This window comes from Salvelinus sp. IW2-2015, linkage group LG33 (assembly GCF_002910315.2).
Source record: "Salvelinus sp. IW2-2015 linkage group LG33, ASM291031v2, whole genome shotgun sequence".
NCBI lineage: Eukaryota > Metazoa > Chordata > Actinopteri > Salmoniformes > Salmonidae > Salvelinus > Salvelinus sp. IW2-2015.
Window position 1 is genome coordinate 7824613 of NC_036872.1, and position 27177 is coordinate 7851789.

At 45.7% G+C, this 27177-nt stretch overlaps 1 protein-coding gene across 1 annotated transcript; it reads right to left on the reverse strand.

Annotated features, from left to right (window-relative positions):
- Positions 1-160: 160 nt before the first annotated feature.
- pole (polymerase (DNA directed), epsilon) lies at positions 161-27131 on the reverse strand. Its single transcript, XM_023978891.2, has 47 exons — positions 26671-27131; positions 25979-26114; positions 25392-25472; positions 25241-25285; positions 25052-25144; positions 22367-22521; positions 21866-22010; positions 21567-21647; positions 21227-21334; positions 19683-19793; positions 19484-19569; positions 19224-19343; positions 18967-19099; positions 18559-18672; positions 18255-18467; positions 18051-18158; positions 17533-17661; positions 17296-17398; positions 15084-15230; positions 14830-14975; positions 14406-14554; positions 14156-14248; positions 11984-12286; positions 11250-11445; positions 10766-10980; positions 10507-10609; positions 10310-10390; positions 9939-10061; positions 9420-9848; positions 8946-9089; positions 8538-8678; positions 8067-8220; positions 7690-7796; positions 7321-7497; positions 6770-6993; positions 6303-6523; positions 5001-5205; positions 4628-4801; positions 4179-4304; positions 3531-3663; positions 3185-3377; positions 2900-3031; positions 2399-2592; positions 1909-2109; positions 1396-1521; positions 1061-1150; positions 161-925 (listed from the first exon to the last, which is right to left on the reverse strand). Exons 1-47 carry the CDS (start codon positions 26736-26738, stop codon positions 806-808), a joined length of 6876 nt encoding a protein of 2291 aa, XP_023834659.1. The 5' UTR covers positions 26739-27131; the 3' UTR covers positions 161-805.
- Positions 27132-27177: the final 46 nt, after the last annotated feature.

The window sequence follows — 27177 nt, forward strand, 5'->3', positions numbered from 1 at the left end:
CCAGCGGTATATTTGATCTGCGCATACGCCAGCACCCGACGAGCTAGCCTCCCTCTTTAGTTCGAGGGAAGTGAGTCCGGAACAACTGAATGTATATGAAGTAGTTCACATAAATTTAGCCCGAACTAAGAATAAAATATGCTTCCCAAAAGATAACATGTTCGCTGTGGTAGAACGTTTATTTTGAGTGCCGATTTTCTGCATTTATCAGCGTCATCAGGTAGCCTGATTTCAGATGTGTCCATGTAAACAGAAACTGATAAACGGGACTGATAGAGGATTTCTCACAAACTCTGCCTTGAAAGAAACTGTCCATTGTGTACTCATTACAAAAAAATATTTATTGACAAAAACATTAAGACAGGATGAAACCCTTGACCAGAGGCCTATACCTTTTCTCATCCATAAGCATTCCTATACAAAGTCAAAACACCATATCTACAATTTCGCATGGAGACTGGAAAGCTGATTGACAACTCATTTACATTTCCTGTACTTGGGTGGTCAAGAAATGTACGTTTCTATGTTGTTTTTACAGCTACAGTATAGAAAAGCATAGAGGAATAAAGATGCATTATCATAATTTATTGTCACATCAAAGCTAGTTTGTCTCAAAGTGAGCAATATTCCCATTCTGCATTTAAATATCGCCAGCGGTGAACATCCCACGAGTGACATCTGGGTGAATTTGTCCAATAATAAAAAGCCTGCGGTGTGCTTTAATGAACACAACCCTGGTAACTGACGGGATCTCCAGATACAGCCACAAAAGCCAGTTTAGCTCACAGACTCAGAGTGTGGCTCATCATCGAGACTGGCTTATTTGTGGACTCATGACCAGTAGCCAGTCAATGGTCTCTTCCAGGAAGTTCATGTTGTAGTGTGCGGCGATGTTCCGGAACACTTTGATCTGCTCTGAGAAACTCTGTGGATGGAGAAGAAGAGACCTTTAGAAATCCAAGAAAACACAATGTTTCATAACCTTTGAATTTAAGATATTATGGTGGGTGGCACATCGTTTTAACACGGCTAGGGACACATGGGTTGGAGGAGCACAAACCTTGGTGGGGAAGGTGAGTTCAAAGTCTCCTGCACAAGTGCAGTAAAGAGGCATGTTGGCCTCCTTCACTCCTTTACACTTGGCACAAGCCTGCAATGGAATGAACGCAAGGCACGTTTTTAGACTTCACAGTGAGACACGGTCACAATTCCTGAAAACAGTAGTTACTAAGTAGTGAACCTGGGTTGTGTTCATTAGGCACCAAACTGAAGAAACAGGCAGGGACTACCTGGACTTCTCCGTTTGAAAACGTTTTCTGTCGCTTTCCTTAATGAACACGACCCAGGTCATATGAATCCCAAAGGATGTGTCAGATGTGTGGGTTGCTTCCTCACCAGGTCCTGCAGAGTGTAGCTCATTAGTTTCTTCTGCAAGGCCTCCACCAGGGCCATCTCAATGGACTCAGTCTCATACTGGGTCTGGCAGTTGGAGCAGAACCACTGGGGCAAAACAGAGCCGTCCTGTGAGCACAGAACAGATGACTTACATAGTGAACACGAAGGAGCACACAAACACACACACAAAATTTAAACCAAATTGAACATGTTTCATTATTTGAGACTAAATTAATTTTATTTATGCATTATATTAAAATAAGTGTTCATTCAGTATTGTTGTAATTGTCATTATTACACACACACACACAAATATATATATAACAAAAATAAATAAATAATAATAATAATAATAATAATTCGGCCGATTAATCGGTATCGGCTTTTTTTGGTCCTCCAATAATAAGTATCGGTGTTTAAAAATCATAAAATCGGTCGACCTCTACTTTGAGCATCTGTAAAAAGCACTTCATCATTCCAATGGATTGGATGAGCTGTAGGGGGGGCACTGACCTGTGCCACCGAGGGGTCCTTGCAAAGGTCGAGGTCGCGACAGAAGTTGCAGTGGTGGCAGATGACCTCGGGCAGGATGTAAGAGTTGCAGGGGTCGCGGAACTGGGCTTCCTCCGAGAACTCACCCACGTCTACCAGACGCAACAGGTCCCTCTTCAGCTTGTTCACCTGGTTCACTATGTTGGCATCCAGGGAGAGGACCTACAGGGGAAGGTTGTGTTCATTAGGCACCAAACGGAAGAAAACAGAACTGAAATGCTCATTTTTGTTTTCTGTTGCAAAATGTTTTGAAATGGTGTGCACTAATGAATACAACTCTGGCGTGTATTCACTAGGCACAAAACGGAAGCAAACTGGTTGAAACTAGGAGGGACTACCTGAACTTACCCAATAAGAAATAAAACATTTTCATTGCAAAACTTTCTCCGTTGCAAAAATGCTTTGCTACGGTGTGCACTAATAAATATGACCCTGGTTCCCAGTCACTGACCTGGCAGACGTATTTGATGAATTCCAGGGCTGGGTTGCTGAGAGGCAGGTGTGAGCCAGGCAGGACGGGGAACATTTCCGAGGGCTGGGTCACGCTCCGGGTGCCCGTCACCTTCTTCTGGATCTTCTGGGTGATGGTGAAGAAGTTCTGGGTCAGCTCGCTGGACACATACTCTTGAGAGAAGGAGATCATACCTGTGGAGGAGAGACGGCTTATTTTCATCTGTAGATTGCTAGACTGGATATGTGGGGAGACTATTGAAGGTTATAGCTAGCTAATAGTCAGGTATTGCTGGGTTTTCCAGTGTAGGCCAGCTAGGGGAGACTATTGAACAATGTAGCTGTCTAGTAGTCACAGGAAGTAAGTGGTGGACAGCAATCTAAAAGCTATTTGGCGATTAGACAAATCAGACCACCTGTGGTGGTCACTCCTCTGTTTTCACACCAAAATAACTTTGTTTGTGTCTGTGTACGGTTGTGGTAACGCTCTCTCGTTACTTACCGGGAAGTGCTGTGGAATCTCCTGCTGCCTGCTGGGAAGTCTGGCTCCCGCCCCGCCTCTTCACGGGCGTGGCTCCCGGGGCGTTGCGTCTTAGCTCCTCCCGCATGCTGTGGTAGATGGCAGCAATATAGGCTAAGAGGAAACAGAGGAGACATGGTAAAGGACAGACGAGCACAGGAAATCAGGGAGCTGTGCCCACGGACCCCCTCCAACTTCATTCTGGATCAAACACTGTACACGTGCTATGCTAATGATGACGATGCTTGCGATAATGCGCTGGCCTACCGGAGATGATCATGAGGAAGTATTTCTGACAGGAGGCGGTCTGAGGCAGATACTGCATGATGTTCCAGCTGCTTTCAATCAGCTCCTCCACCTCATCCACCTCTCCGGCTCCATCCTCCTCCTCCTCAGCTTCCTCCTCGTCCTCGCTGCCCTCCTCTCCATCCTCCTTTCCCTTCTTCTGGGCTGTCCCATTCTGAAAGTCAATGTAGGTAGTGAGTGTCATTTCAAACCCAAATATTTTCATTGGTTATGAGACACAGGAAAAACAAACACACATCCGTTAAATATCAAATGAAATTGTACTGGTTACATACACATATTTAGCAAAAGCAGAACTAGAAGGTACCTCTCCATACAGGACGCTGGAGGGCAGTTTGCCCTTCACTCCTCCATAGTTGGCCAGATCCATCCACATAAGGAACTCCCAGCAGCGGGAGAAGGAGATGGAGAGGGAGTGGAAGATTTCCCGCGAGTGAATGCTGAAGATAAAAATAAATAAAAAACTCAGTCAGAACAAGTTGAACAAAATTCATAAATAATTGCCCATAAAACAAAACCTTGCCTACTAATTTATGGTTAGTGCTTGATCCCACAGGGTGACGGTATGCTTGGCTGCATGAAATCAAAAAAAGGTGACGACTAATTTCCACGAACCTTCACCCCATGCGATCTAGCTCTGAATTTATTAAACGACAAACTAAACAGGGCTTGCACTCACTCTCTAACCACGCATCACTGATTTACGAGCGTCGTTCGTTTATTTAGGTCAATAAATGTTTTTCTCTGGCTTTGATAGACAGCATATTGATACGCTATAAAATGACAAAGTACTTGTATAGAGGCATTGTAGTACATTTAACCTTCATTTTATTTAACTAGGCAAGTCAGTTAAGAACAAAATTCTTATTTTACAATGACGGCCAAACCCTCCCCTAACCAGGGACGACGCCGGGTCAATTGTGCGCCTGCCCTATGGGTAGGTTAGCTAACCAACCTGTTGGTGATGTACTCCACGTAGCTGATGGCGTCGTCAATCCTCCGCTTCTTAGTGCAAAGGAGGATGCGGTTAAAGTTTCCGTACACCACGGTGGAGCCCAGCCGCTTGAACTCTGCCACCAGCCTGAGATAGGAAAGCAGAGAGAGCCATTCATCAAGGGATCCTTCCTGCTTTCACAACCGTTTTCAATACATGACAGACCGTTTAGAGTTAGAATAAATTAATACAATTCGAGTAAAAAAAGAAAGAAATCTTCTAATTTTCAAAGTTAGGGGAAGAAGATGATCTACAAAATAAATTGTTTTGTGTCCAATCACATAAAACGATACGAACAAATAAGAATTCTGATCATGTCATAAKCKCCCCCCCCCCCCAGATAAAGCTGCATTTGAATGGAAACAACCAAGGGCCAAGTAGGGTTGTGTGTGTTGGGCAGTGTCACTTACTGGAGGAATACCTTCTTCATCATGTTGTGTAGGGTGCGGTGCAGCGCCGGGTCGTAAAGCAGCGAGCTGGGCGAGCGCAGCCAGCGGTAGAAGTGCATCACCTGGTTGTCGGCGTAGACGTTGTGGTACCGCGTGATCTCCCGCACCCAGCCAACCACCATGCTCTTCAGGATCCTGCTCGCAGACAATACATCCAATCAAATCAAACTTGATATAAAGTATATTATTTTAACCTGTGCTGGGCTACAGTGCTGGGCTACACTCCAAAAACCACGCAGGCTAGTTAGTTTAGAGCCGAAACGGGTTGCTTGAGGGATCTGGGGTGTTTCGAGGTGTCGGCGGCAGTGGTTGCATGTTATTACGAAGCGGTCACCTGAAGGTGTTGGAGCAGAGGGCGGTCTCGTCGTAGCTGGCCACCGCACTGGCTCCCTGGTTCCCTGACATCATTTCCTCCAGCGAGGCCTGCTGGATGACGTCAAAGCTGACACCCAGGCTGGCTCCTCCCTCCATGTCGTTGACATGCTGCGACTGCAGGATAGTGTTGACAGCCAAACTCTGCAGGTCCAGCTCCACACACACTGAAACACAGTAGAACGACAGGGGAAAACAGTTTGAAACCTAGTTGAAAGCATATTTCCTTTTGTTCCAATTAAGTCGTTTTAAATGTAACGCATCACCGGTACAGCTGATTAATTCCTAACTACAAGACAATGGTTGGGGCTACTTCAATGTGTCAATGTTGTCCATAATGTTTGTGTTAGAGCGGGGATGATAACCCCAAAAATTACAGGTACCATCATTTTCCTATCTCTTTCTACAAATTTGCATTTGTCAGTTATTTTTTGTGTGATTATGCTACACAACGTCCTTAAAACCATTATTTGGTCAACAGTAATGTGAATTATATGAATTCCTGCTACGACAACATCTGAAAGTATCTGCCTGTCCAGGTTTCGATGCTGTGTGAGTGAGCCACTCCATCACCCACTTCGTTGACGTTGTGCAACCTTTAAAAATGCAATTACAACAACTGTCGTTTTCGTTAAAGATGGGAGAGAGTCTCAGCTTCCTGTGCGTGTGTCACCTATTTCTCAACTCTCAATATCGAGCAAATGGCACCACTTTACAACGGCAGTTGGCTAAGCAGTATGGTTTTGGTGTGCACACGGAGCGTGGCCTTTGCATTGAACACATCGAGTAGGCTACGCCTAGGAGCTGGAAAGTTTGAGTAGGACATTCATTAATGACATAGCTATCGAGCAACAAAATCATAATTAGCGCAATCTAGCTAAGTGTTTTGGATTCCAACTTCCTGCGGTGGTGAATGATGTAGCCTACGCCAGTTTGCAAACATTTTGGGGTTGACAACTTCATCTAGAAACAGAGCCAAAAGAAATGTGATAATTGTGGATCATATTTTAAAATGCTGCACATCAAAATATCAAATCACGCATCCCCTGGATTGGATGGATGAAAGAAATTTTTTCTTGAATCAAAGACATCTCAGTTGTCTTACTTGGCACAAGAAAAAAAAAATTCGCTAAGGGGAAGCAACTGCGTAATTTTTTATTGGTTGTATTTATTGTCATCAAGCAAAATGTTTAAATGAATCATGATTTGACCGTTTGTCTACACGGCCCAGCTCTGGTGTGTGTGAATGAGTAAGGCTGGCTACCTGTTGAGTAGCAGCCCTGAGCGTTGATCTCCATGGAGCCCCTGTCATCAGCCTCCATCACCAGCCTGCTGTCGTCGGCCTCCTTGCCCCCCAGGTCAGGCCTGGCGGTGGGGGACAGCCACAGCAGGTGGTTGTGCTTCCTCAGGTGCCTGGCCAGGAACAGGTCAGAACCAAAGATGGACACGTCGTGGGGCAGGTTCCCCACCGGCAAGTGATAGTATCTGAGGTGGGATGGAGGAGAGGGAACAGTAAGCGACCGTAGGCCAAAACGAGCATAAAAGTCACAATGATATTACACAAATGAAACCCAGACTAAATATGTAAAGTGTGAAAATTATTATAATAATTCTTTTGTATATACAATGTAAAAAAAAAACCCCACTAGGGTTCTTATTCCAGTTGTGCCATTTAGACTGTTCTAGGTGTACAGAGCCAGCACAGACCTAGTTTAGTGCTGTGTTACCTACCTGGCCATGTCAAAAGCCTGCGACAGGCAGCTGTCCAGGTTGAGGTAGTGGCGGACCATGCGGCGGGCACCGTGGCGCTGCCAGTCCAGCACGTTGTAGCTGATCTCGTCCACCACATGCACCGGCACCACCGGGAACTCCTCCAGCACCGGCATGCCCGCCACCAGCCGCCGCAGCTCCCAGTTGGACTGCACTGCGATCAGGGTGGGCCCGCGGCGCTCCCCCTGAATACAGCGAGAGAAGGACAACGGTCAATAGTGTTACCAGGGCTGTGTTCATTATGCACCAAATGGAAGAACATGGACTGAAACACAGAGGGACTACCTGCACTTGTCCAATAAGAAATGCTCATTTACGTGTTCTGTTGCAAAACGACACTGCTCTATCCTATTAATCTGTGATAAGCATTTAACCTTACACCTTCAATAGAAAGTTTGAAAACTTTAGAGAGAGAGAAGGCCTAAACAAAGCAACACATCCGAGAACAAGCCGGAGAGAGCAATATAGTGGCAGAACCATGCAGGTGACAGGGGTGCAGCGGATGGCGGTACCTTGTAGTTGAGCAGTATGCGCTGCAGGGCTCGGTGGATGGCCTTCACGTCGTTCTCGGCCCGCACCTCAAAGGTGTGTTTCTCAGGGGGCAGGAGCTCTTCGCTGGTCTTCTCCAGCAGGGCTGTACGCTCTGCCCCATACAGGGTGTTCAGGTTGGGCATCTGGTTACTGCGAACCTAAAGTAGGAAGGGGAGGAAGACGAAGGGGACTTGATGTCTTTTTTTTCTTCAACAATTTCATTGGAAATGACTTAAAATCACTCTCGCATCACGTTTGTGTAATGAAGCATTACAAGGAAAAACTATTTTAAGGGGAAATCTGATGTGTAGGGTGCTTGGGTACAGAGTGTAGATGAGGTGTGGTCTTACCGTGTCCAGGACAAAGATGCTGGCCTTGCGCTGTGAGGGGATGAACAGGCCGAACAGGGCTTTGTGGCCCTGGCTGTGGTGGTAAAGGTAGATGTGTCGGACGCTCCCTGGGGAAGACAACACAACGATACTGGTTCAACGCTCCCATCGTCACGTTCCATATAAGGGGTCGTATTCATTAGGCACCAAATGGAAGAAATGCCAGGTTTAGGTTGATTTACATCATAGTAAATGTCAAGTCAGTCAACACAATAACTTTAAAAAAAAAGACAGGTAAAGAAAGACTACAAATAGATATCAAATATATGTACGACACATTGAGACACAGTAGAGAAACAGTGAAGGGAATCTGCAGTGCCAGTGGGAGCTAGTCCTACCAGGCTCCAGGTAGCTGAACTGGGCCAGGGACCTCATCTCCAGGTGCTCCAGGTCGTACGTCTCAGCCTCCCGGCCGCCCAGGTCCCGGACCAACTGCTTGTTGACCATGCACATACAACCCAGCTGTACCAGGGCCCGGAACAGCAGAGGGACCTGGAGGAAAGAGAGAGAGGGTTGTTCATTAGGCACCAAATGAAATAAAACAGGGGCTACCTGGACTTTTATTTTGCGAACTTCTTCTAAAACGTTTTCTGTAAAAAAATAAAAAATAAACTTGTACTACACACATGGAGACTAACACTCAAAACACAGCCATTGATTATATTTCCCTAAATATGAAATGTTAAACATGCTAACCAAGACACGCAACACTGGATTCAGGAATACAGTACAACCCCTTAACCCCACTAACTGCTTCTTGTACACATCCAGGAGGAACACAACCTTGTCCTATCCTAACCCGTAGGTACCTGTGTCTCGTAGACCCCCTCTATGTCTGGGGCAGAGAGGTCAGCGTTGATCTCGTTGAGGTGCTCCTGGTACATGTCCTCAGGGACAGAGTACTGGTACAGGTAGTAGACGATGTTGGAGCGCGGCAGAAGACGGTTCACCTGCACAAAGCAAAAACCAGAGTGCTCAGTCATCAAATAATAACACGAATAATGAGAAATTGAACTTTTGTAGTGCTTTTCATTACAAAAATAACCTCAACGAGCTCAAAGCAATACCAAAAAAAAAGCCAGGCATTTTAAAACTGACAACATATCATTCAAGAGTAGACGGACGCTCATGAGAGGGTCGGAAGGCTTGAGCAGTCAGCGGAGGGAGATTGTCACAGATCTATTAATCAATCCGTCTCTCATGAGACTAACATGTACCTTCTTGTATGTGGCTCCCTCCTCCTGCTTGGGGACCTTCTGGTTGACGTAGAACACCCGTGGGATGTTGAGCTTCATGCAGTGCAGGTCACTGCCGATCACAGCCCACAGCTTATACAGCCCAGGGTGACTGGTCTCTGCAATCTGGGGGAGAGAGGAGAGGACAGGACATCCAGTCACACAGACTTCTGGGTTTAAGCATTTTGTTTATTAGAGGAGCATTCACAAGATATATACAGTTCGTCTTCCTTTTGCTCTGTACAGTTCCCATGAACTATTCTGAAACAAAACAATGGTATTTGGAGTGTTAGTCAGTATGGACACAGTTTAAGCCTAGTCCTGTACAAAACACTTTAAACAGATTCTCCATTGAACAGCAGCATGCTTTTTAGATAAGCACTAGGCTTGATCCGTGTCCTGGAATCCGTCTTAACTAAATGTTATTTGACCCCCCCTAGGCCCAACTTAACCCACCTGTACGATCTGCCAGGGCATGTCCAGGATACTGCGCGCCGTGCGGCGGAGGAAGCTACCCAAGCCTGTGGCGGGGCCCGCGTCCCGGATCACCCCTCCCCCCATGGCCTGGACCTCGCCGTCCAGCAGGCGCCGGCGCTTCCGGCGCTCCTTCCTCTGCCGCAGCTGCAGCTCCCACTTCTTCTTGTGGTAGCGCAGCCACACCAGGCGCGCCTCCTGCGTTTCCCCCGTGGGTGGTGGAGGGCCGAGGATCTCCCTCCAGGACTGGGTGAGCTCCATCTCCTGGGACTCCACGGCCTGGCTGTTCTCTCCTTGCGACACCCGCTTGCGCTTGGTGCTGATCAGTATGGCCGGCTGCAGGGGTCGGGCAGGCATCCCAAAGTCCTCAATGTCAGCCGCCTGCCCTGCCTCCAGGGCATGATGGGCCACCTGAGAGGGGGATGCAAGAGAGAGGGAGTGGCGTGAGTGTGTGTGTCTTTCTGTGCGTGTCGCCGCTGACCGTTGGCTAGGCGGGTGTACCTGTCTCTTGCCCTCGCTGGTGAACAGCTCGCTGATCTTCTTCTGCTTGTAGATGTCGTTCTTCTCCAGCAGCTTCTTGTGGAGCCAGTCCGGGTGGCGCACTCTGGGCACGGGGTTCTTCACCTACAGCCCGGATCACAACGGGACCAGATTGGGTGAGCAGCGAGCAGGTACAACTTGAAAGAATCTAGTCCCACATGGATCAGGAGTAGGCTGAAGTTGCACCTAGGCACGGGTCTTGGATCAGTTTTGCACCCCCCCCCCCCCACTAATGGGCAAGGTTAGGATTTGGGGAGGGCAAGCTGATCCTAGATCTACACCTAGGGGCAACTTCACCTCAGAGCCACGGTTAAGAGCTGCTGTGGGTTTACCTGTTGCAGGGCAGCTGGAATGGTGATGATTTTCTGGATGGCACTACCCAATCTCTCAATGTAGTAGCTCCAGTCAAGGATCTGGAGAGAGTTCATGGTTAAATTCGTTAGTGACTGTGACTCAGCTAAAACACTAGGGAAATAACTGCGGCACTCTTAGGGTGAAAAAAAAAAGAGAAAAATTCCCAGAGACTTACGGAGCGGATGTCCAGGTCGTGGAGGCTGGGCATCTTCAGCCACTTGCGTAGGAAGTGCTTCTTAACACTGGGTTCAGCTTGGAAGATGGCCAGGGGGATGGCCCTGTCAGAGAGACAGCGAGAGAGAGGAATGAACACTTCTCCATTGTCGTCATTAGCAATAAGCGACACTACGCTAAAATGAGCTGAAGACAAAATGTGAAGTGAGGAGCCATGACTGCCGGTCTGTGGTAGTGGAATGTGGGTCGGTCTGCCTCACCTCTCTGTGACCGGCGTGCCCTCTGGCTTGCGGGAGATGATGTAGCGGCAGCTCAGCCCGGCGTCCTTCACCATCTGGTCTCCCAGGAACTCGGCCAGCCGCTTGGCCGTGCTGATGGTGTTGGACTTCTGCTCGCCATAGTCCTCCAGCTTCCGCGACATGGAGCGGTTCTCCGAGATGAGCTCAAACAGCTCCGCGTCCGGCATGTTGGCAGCCTGGGCAAAACACAAATCCCGTCAGGACACAGTATAGTAGAACATTCAGTTATAATCACGTCAGCTCTCTACTATTGACAATCTGCAACTTTCCACAACGTTTTCCCCGACTGAACGTGGTCTGGCTGATGTAGCTTTCAACATGCAAGCAGAGATGGGGAATATTATTACATGTTGGATCGCTCTTTTAATACATGGATGAATGAAGAAGAACTGATAAAATGTAAAGTTACCACACACAGGCGCGCGCCGGGAAACAAACGCGTTACCTTGCTGTAGAGCACGTCGAGCCAGTAGTCGGCCACCTTGGCCACCGAGTCGTACACCTCCTCTAGAGTGGTGCCCTTGAGGAAGGCCTCGAACACGGACGACTGGAAGATCTTGATGAGCTGCAGCTCGCCTCGCCTCTTCACCTCGAAGCCCTTCAGCTCGGCCAGCGAGCCGTCCTCGTTGAACACAGCGTACCTGGACACAGGACAATGTCGTAATCAGTGTTACTATCAGGAGAATGTCGTAATCAGTGTTATTACCAGGAGAATGCCGTAATCAGTGTTATTACCAGGAGAATGCCGTAATCAGTGTTATTACCAGGAGAATGCCGTAATCAGTGTTATTATCAGGAGAATGCCGTAATCAGTGTTATTATCAGGAGAATGCCGTAATCAGTGTTATTATCAGGAGAATGCCGTAATCGTGTTATTATCAGAATGCCTTTAATCGTGTTATTATCAGGAGAATGCCGTAATCAGTGTTATTATCAGGAGAATGCCGTAATCAGTGTTATTATCAGGAGAATGCCGTAATCGTGTTATTATCAGGAGAATGCCGTAATCATGTGATTATCAATGTCATTGGCTGGAATCTCTCTCTGATTGTTGGGAAGGGCCCGTATGTAAGCATTTCAATGTTAGTCTACACCTGTTGTTCACAAAGTATGTGACTAATTAAATTTGATTTGGATAAATCCCCCCCCCCCCATATATACAGAATCGCTTGTATGTACCTTTTCTTCAGTTTCTTTCCCTCCTCTTTGGAGGCGGGCAGGATCATGGCCAGGTAGGGCCCGTCCACCTCGAAGAAGATGCTGTTTTCCGCCCGCGTCTCGTAGGTCAGCGAGGCAGGGTCCACCAGCTCCTGGTACTGGTCGTTGGTGAAGCCTTCCTTCACCATGATGTTGAGCATGGCGCCCGGGTAGGAGATGGTCACCTTGGGCTTCTTCTCGTTGCTCGTCTTCACCACAAAGTTCTCGGGGAAGGTGTTGGGCAGGACGCACCAGATACCATCCGTGTCCAGCTCCAGAGGCCTCCTGTAGTGCCACAGACAAACACAGTAACATAAGTGGTTGAGTTGGCATCGAAAACAGAAAATATATTGGGGGTGGGGTACTATACTTCCCTAGCAAGCAAAAAGGCAGTAACTACTCATAGCGTGGAACTGAGAACAATTGCTTTTATTTACCTTGGTTAAACAGTAACTTTATGCAGTTACTGCTAACATGACCCACATGTTCTCCAAAACACAATACAATAGAGGCAGGATACTTGTCCACATGATTAAGCATGTATTTAATGTAGCAAAAATGACATTAATTTTCGACAAAATGAGCAGTTACTGCCTTTTTGCTTGGTAGGGCAATATACTGAACTAAAATATAAAACACAACATGCAACAATTTCAAAGATTTACTGAGTTACAGTTCATATAAGGAAATCAGTCAATTGAAATAAATAAATTAGGCCCTAATCTACAGATTTCACAAGACTGGGAATACAGATATGCACCTGTTGGTCACAGACGCCTTAAAAAAAAAGATAGGGGCGTGGATCAGAACACCAGTCAGTATCTGACGTGACCACCATTTGCCTCATGCAGCGTGACACATCTTCTTCGCAAGGAGTTGATCAGGCTGTTGATTGTGGCCTGTGGAATGTTGTCCCACTTCTTCAATGGCTGTGTGAAGTTGCTGGATATTGGCGGGAACTGGAACACACGTATATGTCGATCCGGAGCTTCCGAAACATGCTCAATGGGTGACATGTCTGGTGAGTATGCAGGCCATGGAAGAACTGGGACATTTGCGCACAGATCCTCACGACATGGGGCTGTGCATTACCGTGCTGAAACATGCGATGGTGGCGGATGAATGGCACAACAATGGGCCTCAGGATCTCGTCACGGTATTCATGTGCATTAAAATAAAAAGCAATTGTGTTCGTTGTCTGTAACTTATCCCTGCCCATACCATAACCCCACCGCAACCACGGAGAACTCTGTTCACAACGTTGATTCCAGCAAACCGCTCGTCCACACAACACCGTACATGTGGTCTGCGGTTGTGAGGCCGGTTGAACGTACTGCCAAATTCTCTAAAATGATGAAGGCGGCTTATAGTAGAGAAATTAAACATTCAATTCTCTGGCAACAGCTCTGGTGGACATTCCTGCAGTCAGCATGCCAATTGCACGTGTAACAGTATAGCTTCCGTCCCTCTCCTCGCCCCAACCTGGGCTCGAACCAGGGACCCTCTGCACACATCAACCACAGTCACTCACGAAGCATCGTTGCCCATCGCACCACAAAAGCCACGGCCCTTGCAGAGCAAGGGGAACAACTACTTCTAGGTCTCAGAGCGAGTGACGTCACTGATTGAAACACTATTAGCGCGCACCACCGCTAACTAGCTAGCCATTTCACATCAGCCACACACGCTCCCTCAAAACTTGACACATCTGTGGCATTGTGTTGTGTGACAAAACTGCACATTTTAGAGTGGCCTTTTATTGTCCCCAGAACAAGGTGCACCTGTGTACTGATCATGCTGTTTAATTGGCTTCTTGATATGCCACACCTGTCAGGTGGATGGATTGTCTTGGCAAATGAGAAATTCTCACTAACAGGAATGTAAACAAATTTGAGAGAAATAAGCTTTTTGTGCACATGGACAATTTCTGGGATCTTTTATTTCAGCTCATGAAACATGGGACCAACATGTTGGGTTTATATTTTTGTTCAGTATATAATATTCGCCCCAAAGATTCGCTACATTGGCAAAGTTAGTCACTGTACCCAGCACTACACACAGGTCTCTCTAAAAAAACAAAATCTCCATAACATGAGTGCTAAAAAAGAAAGCATTAAGATGCCTTCTGTAAGAGGATGGACATCATTAAGTTACCCGATCTGTTCCACGAGCTCTCTGGCCTGGGTGATGATGTTGGCTCCGGTGTAGCACACTATGCCAGCCATCTCCATGGAGTACCAGCGGGCCCTAGTGGAAAGACATGGCAACCACACAAACACAGCAGCACTGTCAACAGGTTGCAAAAAAAAGTTTTCTACCTACTGAATAAAGCCCAGATTATGTTCCATCTCTCGATAAAACTAAATATTCTTCTCTGGGAGGGGGACGCTGCAGCTGCACCTACCCTTTCCTCATGACGTAGCCATAGAAGGAGTTGAGGATGCACTTGTGGGCTAGCTGGAGAGAATCGTAGAGGATCTCCATGTTCTTACAGCGCTTCACCAGGGCAGCGTCACCACTTTCCTGGGCTGCAGACAGTTTCTTCTTCCACACCTGCAGTACCACAGAGGACGGAGGAGAGAGGGGAACACTTAACACGCTACGGACAGGCATAGACGCTGGAATCAGGCTGACAAAAAAATGAGAATGTAGCGACAATAACAGCAAAAAATATCAGAACCAGCACCGCACGGTTCGGGCTGGCACTAGTGTAAAAATGGTATTACTCCCCATGTCAAATGCACACCTTGCGTTGTATGCATGACATCTTTGGGTCTAGTTTCTAGCGGGAGTAGAGTAAATAGGTATGGTAGCTCTTTGGCAAGTACCTTGTGCAGTCCCTTAAACTCGTAGCGGCGGTCTCTGAAGGCTCGCACAGTGTCCACGTAGAAGGAGTTCTCCCTCTGGCAGATGGTGGTGACCCGCTCCTCCAGCTTGGTCTGGCGGACCTTCTTATAGGCCCTCCTGCAGTAGTCTGGGACAGAACAGACGGCGTGCGAATGTCATGAAGATAAGTGAAAAGCACAACAGTAACTCACTGACAACTTCTGTGCCAATCTAAAAAGATTTCTCCCTCGCTCACCGCCCAGGCGTTTCTTCTCGTGGCGGGCCTGCTCCTCCAGGTTGAGCTCATGGAAGGCCCGCGGCCTGCCGTTAGGGAAGAGCGGAGGAAACTTCTCCGATTCCAGCTGCTGCTGGATGCGGTGGAACTCACTGCGGCTGGCCGGCACTGAAGACAGGGCGGAGCAAGCAGGTGAGCGGGAAGGGAAGAAAGAGGCAATTACAATTAGGGCAATATATTGAATTAATCCAAATTAATTTTGAGCACGATATTCCAAATGCCTGTATTTCAAATCATTTTATTTTTACGAGCGTCTATGTCCGCTTGTTGTCTTTTGGTCTCGTCTCCTTCTGTGCTGCGTGCCCCTTCCCATTAACTTGCATGCACGGCACACAAAGCCCCTCCCCCTGCCACTCACAACAACAAAAGATGAGAGAACACTTCTTCCTCTCTGACAAGCCGTTTCAACTCGCCATTTGCATTTGAGGTTTGGTCCAACAGAAAATCGGTCATATGGACACTGAAGATAGGCCACCTGATTTCAACATCTGAACAAAGTGGACAGGCTAGCACGCTGTTCAAACTGTTGGAGACGGACAGAAGGGTGTCCTCATGACAATTCAACTGCTCTACCTTACTAGCTAGCAAATGGATCCAAGTTGGCTAAACTTGAAATATAGAGATTAGCTGGCTACTCACTAGCATGTGGGCTTGTGCTTGAGACACTTAAATGAGACTTTAATTGATTTTCTATAATGCCTGCTACTAGAAGTCATTCATTATTAGTGAATGTGCAGTATGCATGGTTCTGGTTAAATTTGAAACAAAAATTGCGTTTTCATAGACTGAGTTGGAAGCCAGATCAGTGATTATTGAAAAAAAAAAAAAAAGCATGTTAAACTATTTTGATAAAATTATTAGTGGGTTTTATGGTTGTGGAAGACTTATATTTAGCCTAGGTATAATTTCACAAGCCCTGAATTCATTTGATTATTCCTGAATGTTTTAAATGCAGTGTATTTAAAATTGTACAAAAAGCTTATTTAAAACAATTAAATAGATGTATGGACAATTCACAGCCATATTGCCCAGCCCTAATTACCATTAAAAACAAAAAACTGTTTTAAGTGAGAAGTAGGCATTGGTCTGAAGCCCCCCCCCCTAAAAAGAGAAGAAATTCACATGGAGCACCAAAATGCCTACTCCACCCATGCTCTACCAAGGTTTTCCAGCACACAGCTTTGACCTACTACAGTAGCTATGTTGGTCTACTGTACTTCAAACAATGTGTATGAAGGTTGCCTAGGATTCAAACAGCTAGCTGCTAATGGCTGAAGTAATTTGTGTAAAAACCTTCCATAACCAAATTCCCCCCCCCCCCTGTTCGTTATTTAACTGTTAGCCATCTTTCAGATGACTGGTGTTAGCTAGTTACAGAGGCTAGCTGCTATACTTTGGGTAAGCACGCTAACGTTAGCTAGGTAAGGCTAGCTAGCCATCTAATTGGTCGACATGAAAAATATGTTAGCATTGTCGGAAATGCTTCAAAAAGGAAGCACATCGTTGGTTCTTAATGGACAGAAATGGGCACGTGAGAGCGATAAATGATCAAAATGTAAGAAACTATTGCACCTACAAATTTAGTCAATCCAACATGTTTTATGTCAAATGGTCACTTCATGGACACTATAGTCTTGTTTTAATCCGACGACTGGAAATTGAGCTAGGTGGGTGCACATTCTTTTTCTGAAAACTACCTTGTTAAAATTCCAGTATGTGGTTCTTGGTAACGACCGGATAGCTAATGATGAAAGGTTTGTTGTGTCCAATTTTTAAAATTTAACTAGGCAAGTCAGTTAAGAACAAATTCTTATTTACAATGACGGCTTAGGAACAGTGGGTTAACGACAGATTTTTACCGTGTCAACTCGGGGATTCGATCTAGCAACCGTTTGGTTACTAGCCCACCGCTCTAACCACCTGCCGCCCCCAATCAAGTTGATTCGCAAATTTTCATCGACATTGGTGTCATATTGGCTTGGATACAATGGTAGGTAGATATGAATTTAACATTGCGCTTCAGCCAATGCCATACCATTGTGACAAGTTACATCTCTGAAAAAGACTGTCTCTAAAGCAAAGCAAGGGCTTAGGGTGACACTGGTACAGCAGCAGAAAACAGAAGTCAGTCTAAAAAGAGCTGACCTCCGCAACACACACTACAGGAACTTACTGATCTCCCCCCTCCATTGCCAGCTCATCTTCCTCTGACAGTTGGCCCCCGGCTTGTTGAAATCGCAGGCAGCACACGTGGCCTCGTCAACCATAGCAGAGGGCTGAGGAAGAGAAAGGGAACAGAACAGTGTTACTTTCTGGAGCGTTGCCAGACCAAGTCCTTCGAAATGTCGCATGCAATAACGGGAGCATCCATTTTTGACGCGCACTCATGCAAGCATCATGTGTGGTTTACCTGCAGGCGGTTGGTGAGGATGATGTTGGGGTACATGGCCGCCACGTCCAGATGGTAGATGAGTGGACACTCGATCCTGTTGGGGACCTCCTTCAAAGAGATGAGCTTCTTCTTGATCTCGTCACACACCTGCAGACAGGGCAGATGATGATTCATGGAAAGTACAGCATTTCATTGCGGAGAAAAGAGAGAGAATGTATTTTCCATTTACACGCACACTATGGGGGTCAATTCTAACTTCCCCCTTTCTTTAGGGGAACATTTTGACTTTGACAATAAGAAAGTGGATGGTGTTTTGTGGCCCGAGATTGTACATCAAGAGAAGTTGGTAAAGCTATAGATGTCACCGTTTTTAAATGGAAGGAGACGTAGGTTGATGGCATGATAATGGGTGGACCACAATGGAAACAAGTCTGACTTTTTGTCTATATAATCCTCTGCAATTTTGGTACATGTATTCGTTGGCCTGGTGTGGCTTCTTTATGTACTGTATTTTAAATCGTTAAATCAAATCAAACCTCGTTGAAGTTGGTGACTTGCTCCAGGGGAATCTTCTCCTCCTCCTCGATGGCGTGACGCAGCGTTTCCTCCACCCGCTGAAGCAGGAAGTCGAATGCCGCCGGATTCTGTCCAACACACCAGAAAGAAAACCGTGTCAACAAAACACGTAAACTAAATACCTACACAGGCAAATAACAGACTGGGCCCGAGCAGTGCCATACCATTTTGAAGCGGCAGGGGATGTCGCTGCGGAACACGCCGGACTCCAGGGCCTCCACGTGACCCCCCACGTAGGTCTCAGAGTCCATGACGTGGCCATCGTCTGTCAGCTTGTTGAACACCTGCTCCTGCTTGTTGGGGAAGACGATGTTGGCATGATAGGCCTGCACCATGAGCAGCGCCTCACACAGGGTCCCCGAACCCTTACGCAGCACCTGCACACACAACCACACACACCAGTGAGCAATAGTCCAATCCCACCACCCCATTGTCCATGTTTCAACTGACAAACTGATAGAGACAAACCTCATCTGGCTCCATAGGGATGATGGTGCAAAGAGCAAAGATGAAGGGGTGGACATACTTCATGTAAAGATAATACGTGGCCACGGCATCCGACACAGAGTAAGTGGCCAGAGTCTGGGGACACAGCCATGAGAAAACCAGTCAGACAACCAACCTGCATCACATCTACACCCACAACTTGGACTCGTTTCCTCCATTCCTTGCAACCTCTCTACATGCCTCCTTCTCAAAATACACTGGAGAATGAGGCCCGAGAAGGGGAGGGACCTTGGACCTTCTCCTCCAATACGATTGAGAAAGCGGCGAGGAGATTGGATATCAGGACTCACGAGAAAGACATTGAGATAGGCCCTAGCTCACCACTTCTAAAAGCGGTTTGTTTGTGTCTCCCAGAATGCACCAGCTGACCTGTGACTCCTCTGTGGCCATGCGGCACATCTCCTCGGGGTCCAGCTCCACTGGGTCATAGCCCAGCTTGGCCTTGGCCGCCGCCTTGAGGTTGTGACTGCCCACCGGCAGGTAGCTGTCACGCTTCACCCACCTGGCACACACAGACAGAGGTGGGTTAGTCAGTTTGTGTTAGTGTGCGCGTATCATTATTTGTGTAGGTACAACACCACACAGATAGCGAGGCACTGTATTATGAGATGCATGGTGGCCCTTACCTAAAGGCGTCCATGTGGATGGCCTGGCTAGCCCTGTACTCGCCCTGGTTGTCCTTCTGGAAGCCAATCTCTCTGTACATGTTCAGGCCGTGGTGGGCAGCCCTGGTCTCCACAAAGGGCCTTTTGGAGGGGAGAAGTGGAAGAGGGAAAGAGAGAAGATGAGGCAAGGGGTGGGCGGGGGTCAGTTGAGCACAGTTAACCAAACTAAGTTCAGTTGATCAAAGAGTTGATCGGTTGATCCGTCCCCCAGACCGACTCACCAATCGAAAAAGTCTCCGTTGTAGGTGACAAAGATTTCGGGCTTGGTTTCTTGGACGTGCTCGAACCATCGCTGAATGAGACCCGCCTACAAGCACAGAACACAGCATGTCATCAAGTATGTATGTCTTTATATTGTACGCATTTATGTATGCCCGTAGGTGTTTACTTGTCTTTCGTTATTGATGCTCCCCTCCTTACCTCGTCAGGCTCATTGAATACAGTGAAGGGTCCCTCGTACTCTGGCTTAGGGGTGAACTCAAAGTCCTCAATGTCCTCAGAGACAATCTCTCGGTTTGTGATCAGGTAGCCCTGGCAGGAATCATGAACAGTTAAGACATCAGTTAAAGGAGCAGACAGGAAATCCAGAGCTCCAGATTAGGACTGAAAATGGGACATCCTCATAGTAGATCGGGATGTGCTGTTGTGCTGTACAGCCAACTTCTATGGTCGTTGTTAACGACAACTAAGATACAGGGATGCAAACTGCTGAGGGCCCAAAAAGGCGACACTTTTGTTGGGCACTGAAACATGCAACAACAAAAAATCCCTGCTAGGTGGAAATGCAGGTTTTAACTAATTAAACAACAAAGAATATGATCTACATGATCCGTCACTGTGTGTAAAATGAAAAGTGGTTCATGTGAACCTAACTCACAGCTAAAAAAATGTAAAGAAAGCAATCCAACTTTACAGCAAATGAGAAGAAAAAAACAATACACTAATATTGCAGTTAGCCATGACAGCCTTTACAATAGAACACTTGTGACCACACACACATCTAAATATTGCACTTAGGAAAAAAACATCTTAAAGTAGAAATAGAATGAAACAAACAGGCATTCTATTTTTGCTCTATTATAGTGGCCACTATAGTAGACATCGATCAAGTCCACATGTGTGTAAAAATAACATTCACTGAGTAAATTTTTTAATACTCCCCCCTCACTCACAAAGTGGTAGTGTCCAGTTCAACACAACAAAAGCATTATCTTTGGGCTACACTGCACATTATTAGATTGTACACTTCCTGCCTGTGGACATCTGTTCTACAATGTGCCAGCAGAGCATGATACCCCTTTTTGGCATAATTTCTCTCTTTCAGGCAGAGAGCACACCTGGCATACCCCTTTTTATCCACTGTATTGAAAATTGAGAAAAAGGTTAAGTGTGTGGTGTTCCTTTCACCATACTGTCATCCAGTATAAACCAGGCCCAGCTCCAGCTACACCTGATCCCGGAATCCACTTGCTTAACAAGGAAAGTCTCCTTTTCACCTAATTCTCTAATTCTGAAAATTAACCACATACTGTAGAGGGGAAACAGTTTGTTAGCTAGTTAACAATTCAGATTGCCAGGGTCCAGTGGGCAACTATAGTATTCGCGTTAAAGCTTGAGGAAGGGCAAGGAGTTGTATACCAGTTAATACTATAGCGCATTGGTTAGGTTAATAATGTTAGCTCATCTGATGTTGCAACGTTAGCTAGCTAACGTTAGCTGTCTTCCTTTATTAGCAAGCTAATTCTCACACCATAAACTCAATTATTTAATCAGATAAGTTGGCTAATGTTGCTCAACATTTCTCTCCCCCCAAACTTCTCTCATCGGATCTGCACGAATCACGTAGGTCACCCCTTTTGGATTCAAAACGGCGAATTTAGCCGAAAGGTGACCAGTTTGCATCCCTGAAGATAGCGGGTTTGTAATGTCTTGCCAAATCCTGAGAGCAGGCTGGTCCAACATACCTGTCCGTCGATCATGTAGGATATCATCATAATCTGGTCCGTTTCTGCATCAGGGAATTTCAGAGGAAGCTTGGTGGTCTCTATGTCAAAGGCCAGCACAACTGGGTCCTGAGAAACAGGGAAACACAATCACAACTACAAACACTGCTAGGACCGTCAGTCAGATTGTGAGTTCGGTCAATTAAACTATAAAAATTGAGATATAGAGAAAGACCATTGGTTATCTTGACAAAAAGAAACCTGGATGGCTCAATGAAAATCCCAAACAACTGGAAATCAATTTAAAACATCAGATAGATGGCCATCAGGCATAAGTAGAAGAAAAAATATATGTTCTTACTGGTCGTTCCACCAGGTCGTTTCTCAGTATGATCTCCGGAGGGTATGCACTACCCCTGTACCGAACGTTGTACCAGTGAGCCTAGGGAAGAAAAAAAAAAATTCTGAACGGTAAGTCTTTATAGGGGATTACTGGGGAGAGAAGGCCTATGATTCCACTGAGCATCCACTGCCTAGACTGGTCCCAGATCGGTTTGTTCTGTCTGGCCAACTCCAATGGTCATTGTGGCGAGACAACACAAAAAGGATCTGGGAGCCCGGGCTATCCATTGGCCAAGCAGGAAGGTCAAAAGCCCTTACCACGTGGATCTTAAGGTCGATGGACAGGCGCATGTGGTAAGGCACGTCGTACTCTCTCATGTCCACTATGTTGTCCATCTGGTCGGAGGTTTTCTTGGACATGCCATCTTCATCCGCTGCCGAGACACTGCCTCCTGCCAACGCACTGATGAGCAGAGAGCTCGTCAAAAACGTATAGAAAGACCCAGAATAGTCGAATTTCAAGATGATACTGTACTACCGCACTCCACATCCCAGTAACACTTTATTTCACAGCCTGTGAGGTATTTACCGAGAAACTACACGGTAACACCATAATGAATACCCAAGAATTACTATATTGTAACAAATATCAGGAGGTAACAATTTTTACCACAAAGTTATTAACTCTTAAAGACTTTCAAATGATTACCAGAAAGTACTACATTTTACCAAGTATTATCACATTAAATACTGGATTTAAAAAGTGTCAATAGGGCTGTAAAATAAAATGTTTACCAAAATCACACTGAGATACTGTACCTTGATAACATTGAGGTGTAGGTATCGTTGGACTTCTCCCTCTCCCGATTCTTGCGCACCGCCGGCGAGATCTCCCGTTTGACCTTCATGAGGTCATCCACAGTGTTGAATGAAAGCTTGATGTAGCTCCTCTTTAGTCCCACCAGGTGATTGGGCTATGGAGAAAACATATGTCGACATGGTTATCCTACAGTAATACTGGATGCCATCTCCCAGAGGTCAATGTCTGAGAGTGGACGTGGTTGACGTCATCACGTTTTACGATATAAAACCCAGTGTGTTCACGCTAGAGACGTCCTGCTGAGGCGTAACAGACTGAATCTGCCGGTATTAGCCATTATCCTATGTGGTAGACATGCGCCTGTTAGCGCATGCGTTTGTCAGAGACGACAGGATGACGAAAAGCCCAAACAGTTTGAGCTAGAAACTATTTGGACCCTTACAAATGCAAACATATTTTCTGTTTTGCTCTACGACGCCCACAAACTTCACGGGAATTGTCTCAAGTTGCCGACGTCCCAACTCCAAACAGGTCTCCTCACAAATAGCCTGAGCAGTTTGAGCTACCAACTAATATCAAAATAATAATCGAAAGCTAAAACCCACGAACACTAAAGTGTTCTCCATTTTGCTCTACGACGACCCCACAACCTTCACATTCACATTTATTCACATTTATTCCACACATCTGACTTCCCCTTTACCTCCTGAGCAACCAGTAAACATTCTCCTGTTTCGAGTTTGTCACGTCCTCTGCATCTATTTTGCTGTTATGGTGTTCTGAATTTGTTATAACCAATTTATTGATGTGATTATGATATGCTATAGGTTAGGCCCTATTGGTCATGTGTCACATAAATAGAGCAAGGGTTGAGGGAATAGGGAATGCTTTTCCTAAACAAATGAGGGATTTCGGTAACAGAACTTTTCAGTCAGAAATGGGTGTAATTACTGTTGATGTTCTCTGGTGGTCGGTACAGCAGGAAGGAGAGTGAGACAACGGGTGCTAGTCACACAGTCAATCACTATCAATAAAAAAAATTGAAAATCTGAGCCCAGCCCGGCACAATCAAATCAATTGCGGTCGAACTCCCTCTAGTCATTTGTGTGTCTTAATTATTTCGACAAACAGTGCACTTAAACCATCAGACAAGCTCAGTGCATATGGTTGATTTGATTAAAACACACAAGATGTGTCTATACAGTCCATTCAGAAAGTATTCAGACCCCTTGACTTTTTACACATTTTGTTACGTTACAGKCTTATTCTTTGCTATGAGACTTTTGGGCTCCCGAGTGGTGCAGAGGTCTAAGGCACTGCATCTCAGTGCTTGAGGCGTCACTACAGACACCATAGTTCGAATCCAGGCTGTATCACAACCGGCCGTGATTGGGAGTCCCATAGGGACTATGGGCAAGCGCACAATTGACCCAGCTTCGTCTGGGTTTGGCCGGTGTAGGCCGTCATTTCTAAATAAGAATTTGATCTTAACTGACTTGCCTAGTTAAACAAAGGTTAAATGAAATAATAAAAAGGAGATTTTTTTTAATTAAATAAATAAAAATCCTCATCAATCTGCACACAATAACCCACAACTACAATGTGAAAAAAAACAGGTTTTTAGACATTTATGCTAATTTATTAAACATAAAAACAGAAATACCTTATTTACATAAGTATTCAGACCCTTTGCTCTGAGACTCTAAATTGAGCTCAGATGCATTTTGTTTCTATATAAGGTCCCACAGTTGACAATGTATGTCAGAGCGAAAACCAAAGCCACTTCTCAGTAAAAGGCACATGAAATCCGGCTTGGAGTTTGCCAAAAGGCACCCAAGACTCTCAGACCATGCGAAACAAGATTCTCTGGTCTGATGAAACCAAGATTGAAGTCTTGTCTTTGACAATTCCCTGAATGTCCTTGAGTGGCCCAGCCAGAGCCTGGACTTGAACCCGATCGAACATCTCTGGAGAGACCTGAAAATAGCTGTGCAGCGACGCTTCACTCGTCTGAAGGTTACCTGGTACTGAGCAGTAAAATAAATGACTGAAAATGAATAGGTTTTTTGGGACCAGGGTAACACATGTAACTCGTTTGGCTCTACTTGAGATGCTCGACGCGCTGCAAGACCCCTCCTTAATGGATATCAAAAAGATACAAACCCACGCGGATGCTTGAAAGACAAACGAGAAGAGACAAATCACATACTGTTTAACTAAAAACTAACTAGGTTTCCCTTTTTATCTGTGGACTAATAGTCGGAGTAGAGAAAGACACGATTTTGTATGACTCTGGTTAAAAATTCTACAAAGAATTAGCTAAGAGGACCATATGCATGTGAGGTAAAATAAAATAACAACCCAATGTTCATCCAGAACAAACTAGGTAGCAACTGCTAGCTAGCTAAATGTCCATGAATCTTTCATATGTGTTTCAACCTGCCCTGAAATTAATAGAATTGATTCACACTTGATTTTGGTACTTAACATGCGTGTCATGATCACGTCTGGTGGGGATAGACAAAATGATAATGCACGTGTGGGGCCGGTCTAGCCATGGTTAGACTCAAGTGGGTTAATGCAATTTCACATTTTAAGAATGATCAGGATGAGCTCAATGACTGTATAGGTCCATTATTCCGTGACTTATCTTTTTCTAAATGGGCTATGGTTTGGTTTCTCACCAGATCCAGGTCCTCCTTAGGGAGCATCTCCAGCTTCGCCACCTTCCCTTGGAACTTCTTGGACAAGAATGAGATGACTTCTCTCTCACAGTTCTGGATGGGGCACACAGGTGGTCGACGTTGTCATTCATATGAGAAGTAATAAAGCCTGTTCATTTTAAAACGAGTACCTGGTCATCCCTGACTTACCTTTTTAGTGGCTATGTAGAAATAGGGCTTAAAGGGGAGGGGTACCTACAACAAAAGGAAAGAGAAAAAGAAGGATGAGATTGCAGCAGCTGAACATCGCCATTGTGATCAGTCTTGCACTAGTGTTTATATCAGGTGCTCAGATCCTCACCTTGAACCTGCTGCCATCTTCCTGGATGAAATAATAGTCCACAGCGCTGACCATCCGTTTGTCATCGTCCAGAATCTCTGTCTGAGATGGGAACAGGAGGATTAGATACTGACAATAGTCACATTAAGATGAGATGATCAAGCCTTGCTAAAACATTTCTTCAATTCAGGCACAAGACTTGTATTATAAATACTGTATCATCAGGACAGTGACCTTATTTGTCTATGTAAGCCTAAGAAAGAGTCTTCCACAATGCAATCCCCAATTTGGCGCGGCAGTGGTTAGAGCGTTGGGCCAGTAACCGAAAGGTTGGTGGATCGAATTCCCGAGCTGACATGGTACAAATCTGGTGTTCTGCCCCTGAACAAGGCAGGGGCAGAACGTTCCCCAATAGGCCGTCAGTGTAAATAAGAATTTGTTCTTAACTGACTTGCCTAGTTAAATAAAGGTTAAACAAATATATACAAATAGAACTATCATAAAAATAGCACATGAAATACATAAAGCTAAATGACAGCAGGTCCAACTTAAGGGCATCCTGATCATCTGCTTTCCAGAGCCCACTCTGGTCTGTGTGGTTGACCTACAGGGTGCATGTTGATGAGCCAGCCAGTCTTCTCTCCTGGGTCCTTCATCCTCTCGAACCCGAAGCGGGTGTCCATCTCGTCGGTGAACTGGCTGCGCTCCAGCCGGATAGCAGCCGACATAGATGACCGGTCATCCCTACAGAGGAGAATACATAACATCAGAAATAATGCTACATACCGTACATAACAGTGTGACTGTTTTGTGTATGTGTAATTAACTAACTAGTTAACTATTCATTTAGCCACGCAGCAGTGCTGGGGTCATTTCGAATTGAAGGCAGTCAACTCAGTAAGGGATTTTAATTCAACATAACTTCTACTCCTAAGTTATTTGAGACGTCATTGTCATCATTTCAAATGGACCCCAGCCTAGCATCTAAAAAGGGATTAAATAGTTTATTGTTCATTGCTCAGCGATTCTCCAGTCAGAACCGTCTACAATTTTATGAATGTAACTTTAGCAGCATGTCCCGCTCTGAAACTAGCTATCAGGTACCAATTCTTAAATATATATAAAATAATGATGTACAGGCTCGCACGCTGTCGCTATGGAATGCCCTTAGATCTTGTCTCTTTAAGTAAGTAATTAATCAGAGGTCTAATATTGGGCTAACCCCAGCCCTGCTAAGCAGAGATGTTTTGTTGACATGTGAATTGAAACTTGCATGCAGCCATTTCAGGCATTGACTTACTGTTGATTGTCCTGGTCACCCCCTTGTCCTCTCTCTGACTTGTACCGTCCACTGTTTTGTAAAACCATCTTGGACGGGATTCTGTGGGTAACGTGACCAAAAAAAAGGTCACTTGCATTCAGTGAAAAGTAGTTTGAGAGAGATATGCAAATCCACCTCGCAAGTGATAGATACAGCTAACGTTAGCTAGATAACGGTTAGCTAACGTCGTTAGTTGCCACGCAAAACTGCTGACTGTGTTGAAAACACAAAATATAAAACTGCTCGCGAACATTTGCAAATGGTTGGCATATGGCTAATAACTTCTCTCTGTACACCCAACTGAAAATCTAAAACTTTGTCGTTCAAATTCTCATTAGATAGCTAGCCTAGCAGGCTTTGACAGACGTCGGTGTTGTTCTTTGCAAGTCAGAATTTGGCGCGTTCTCTCCTCTTGCCGCGAGAATGTCTTGGGAGTGGTCAAGTCCACGTCTCTGCGGATGCCCCGCCTTTTGGGTGGTACTTCGC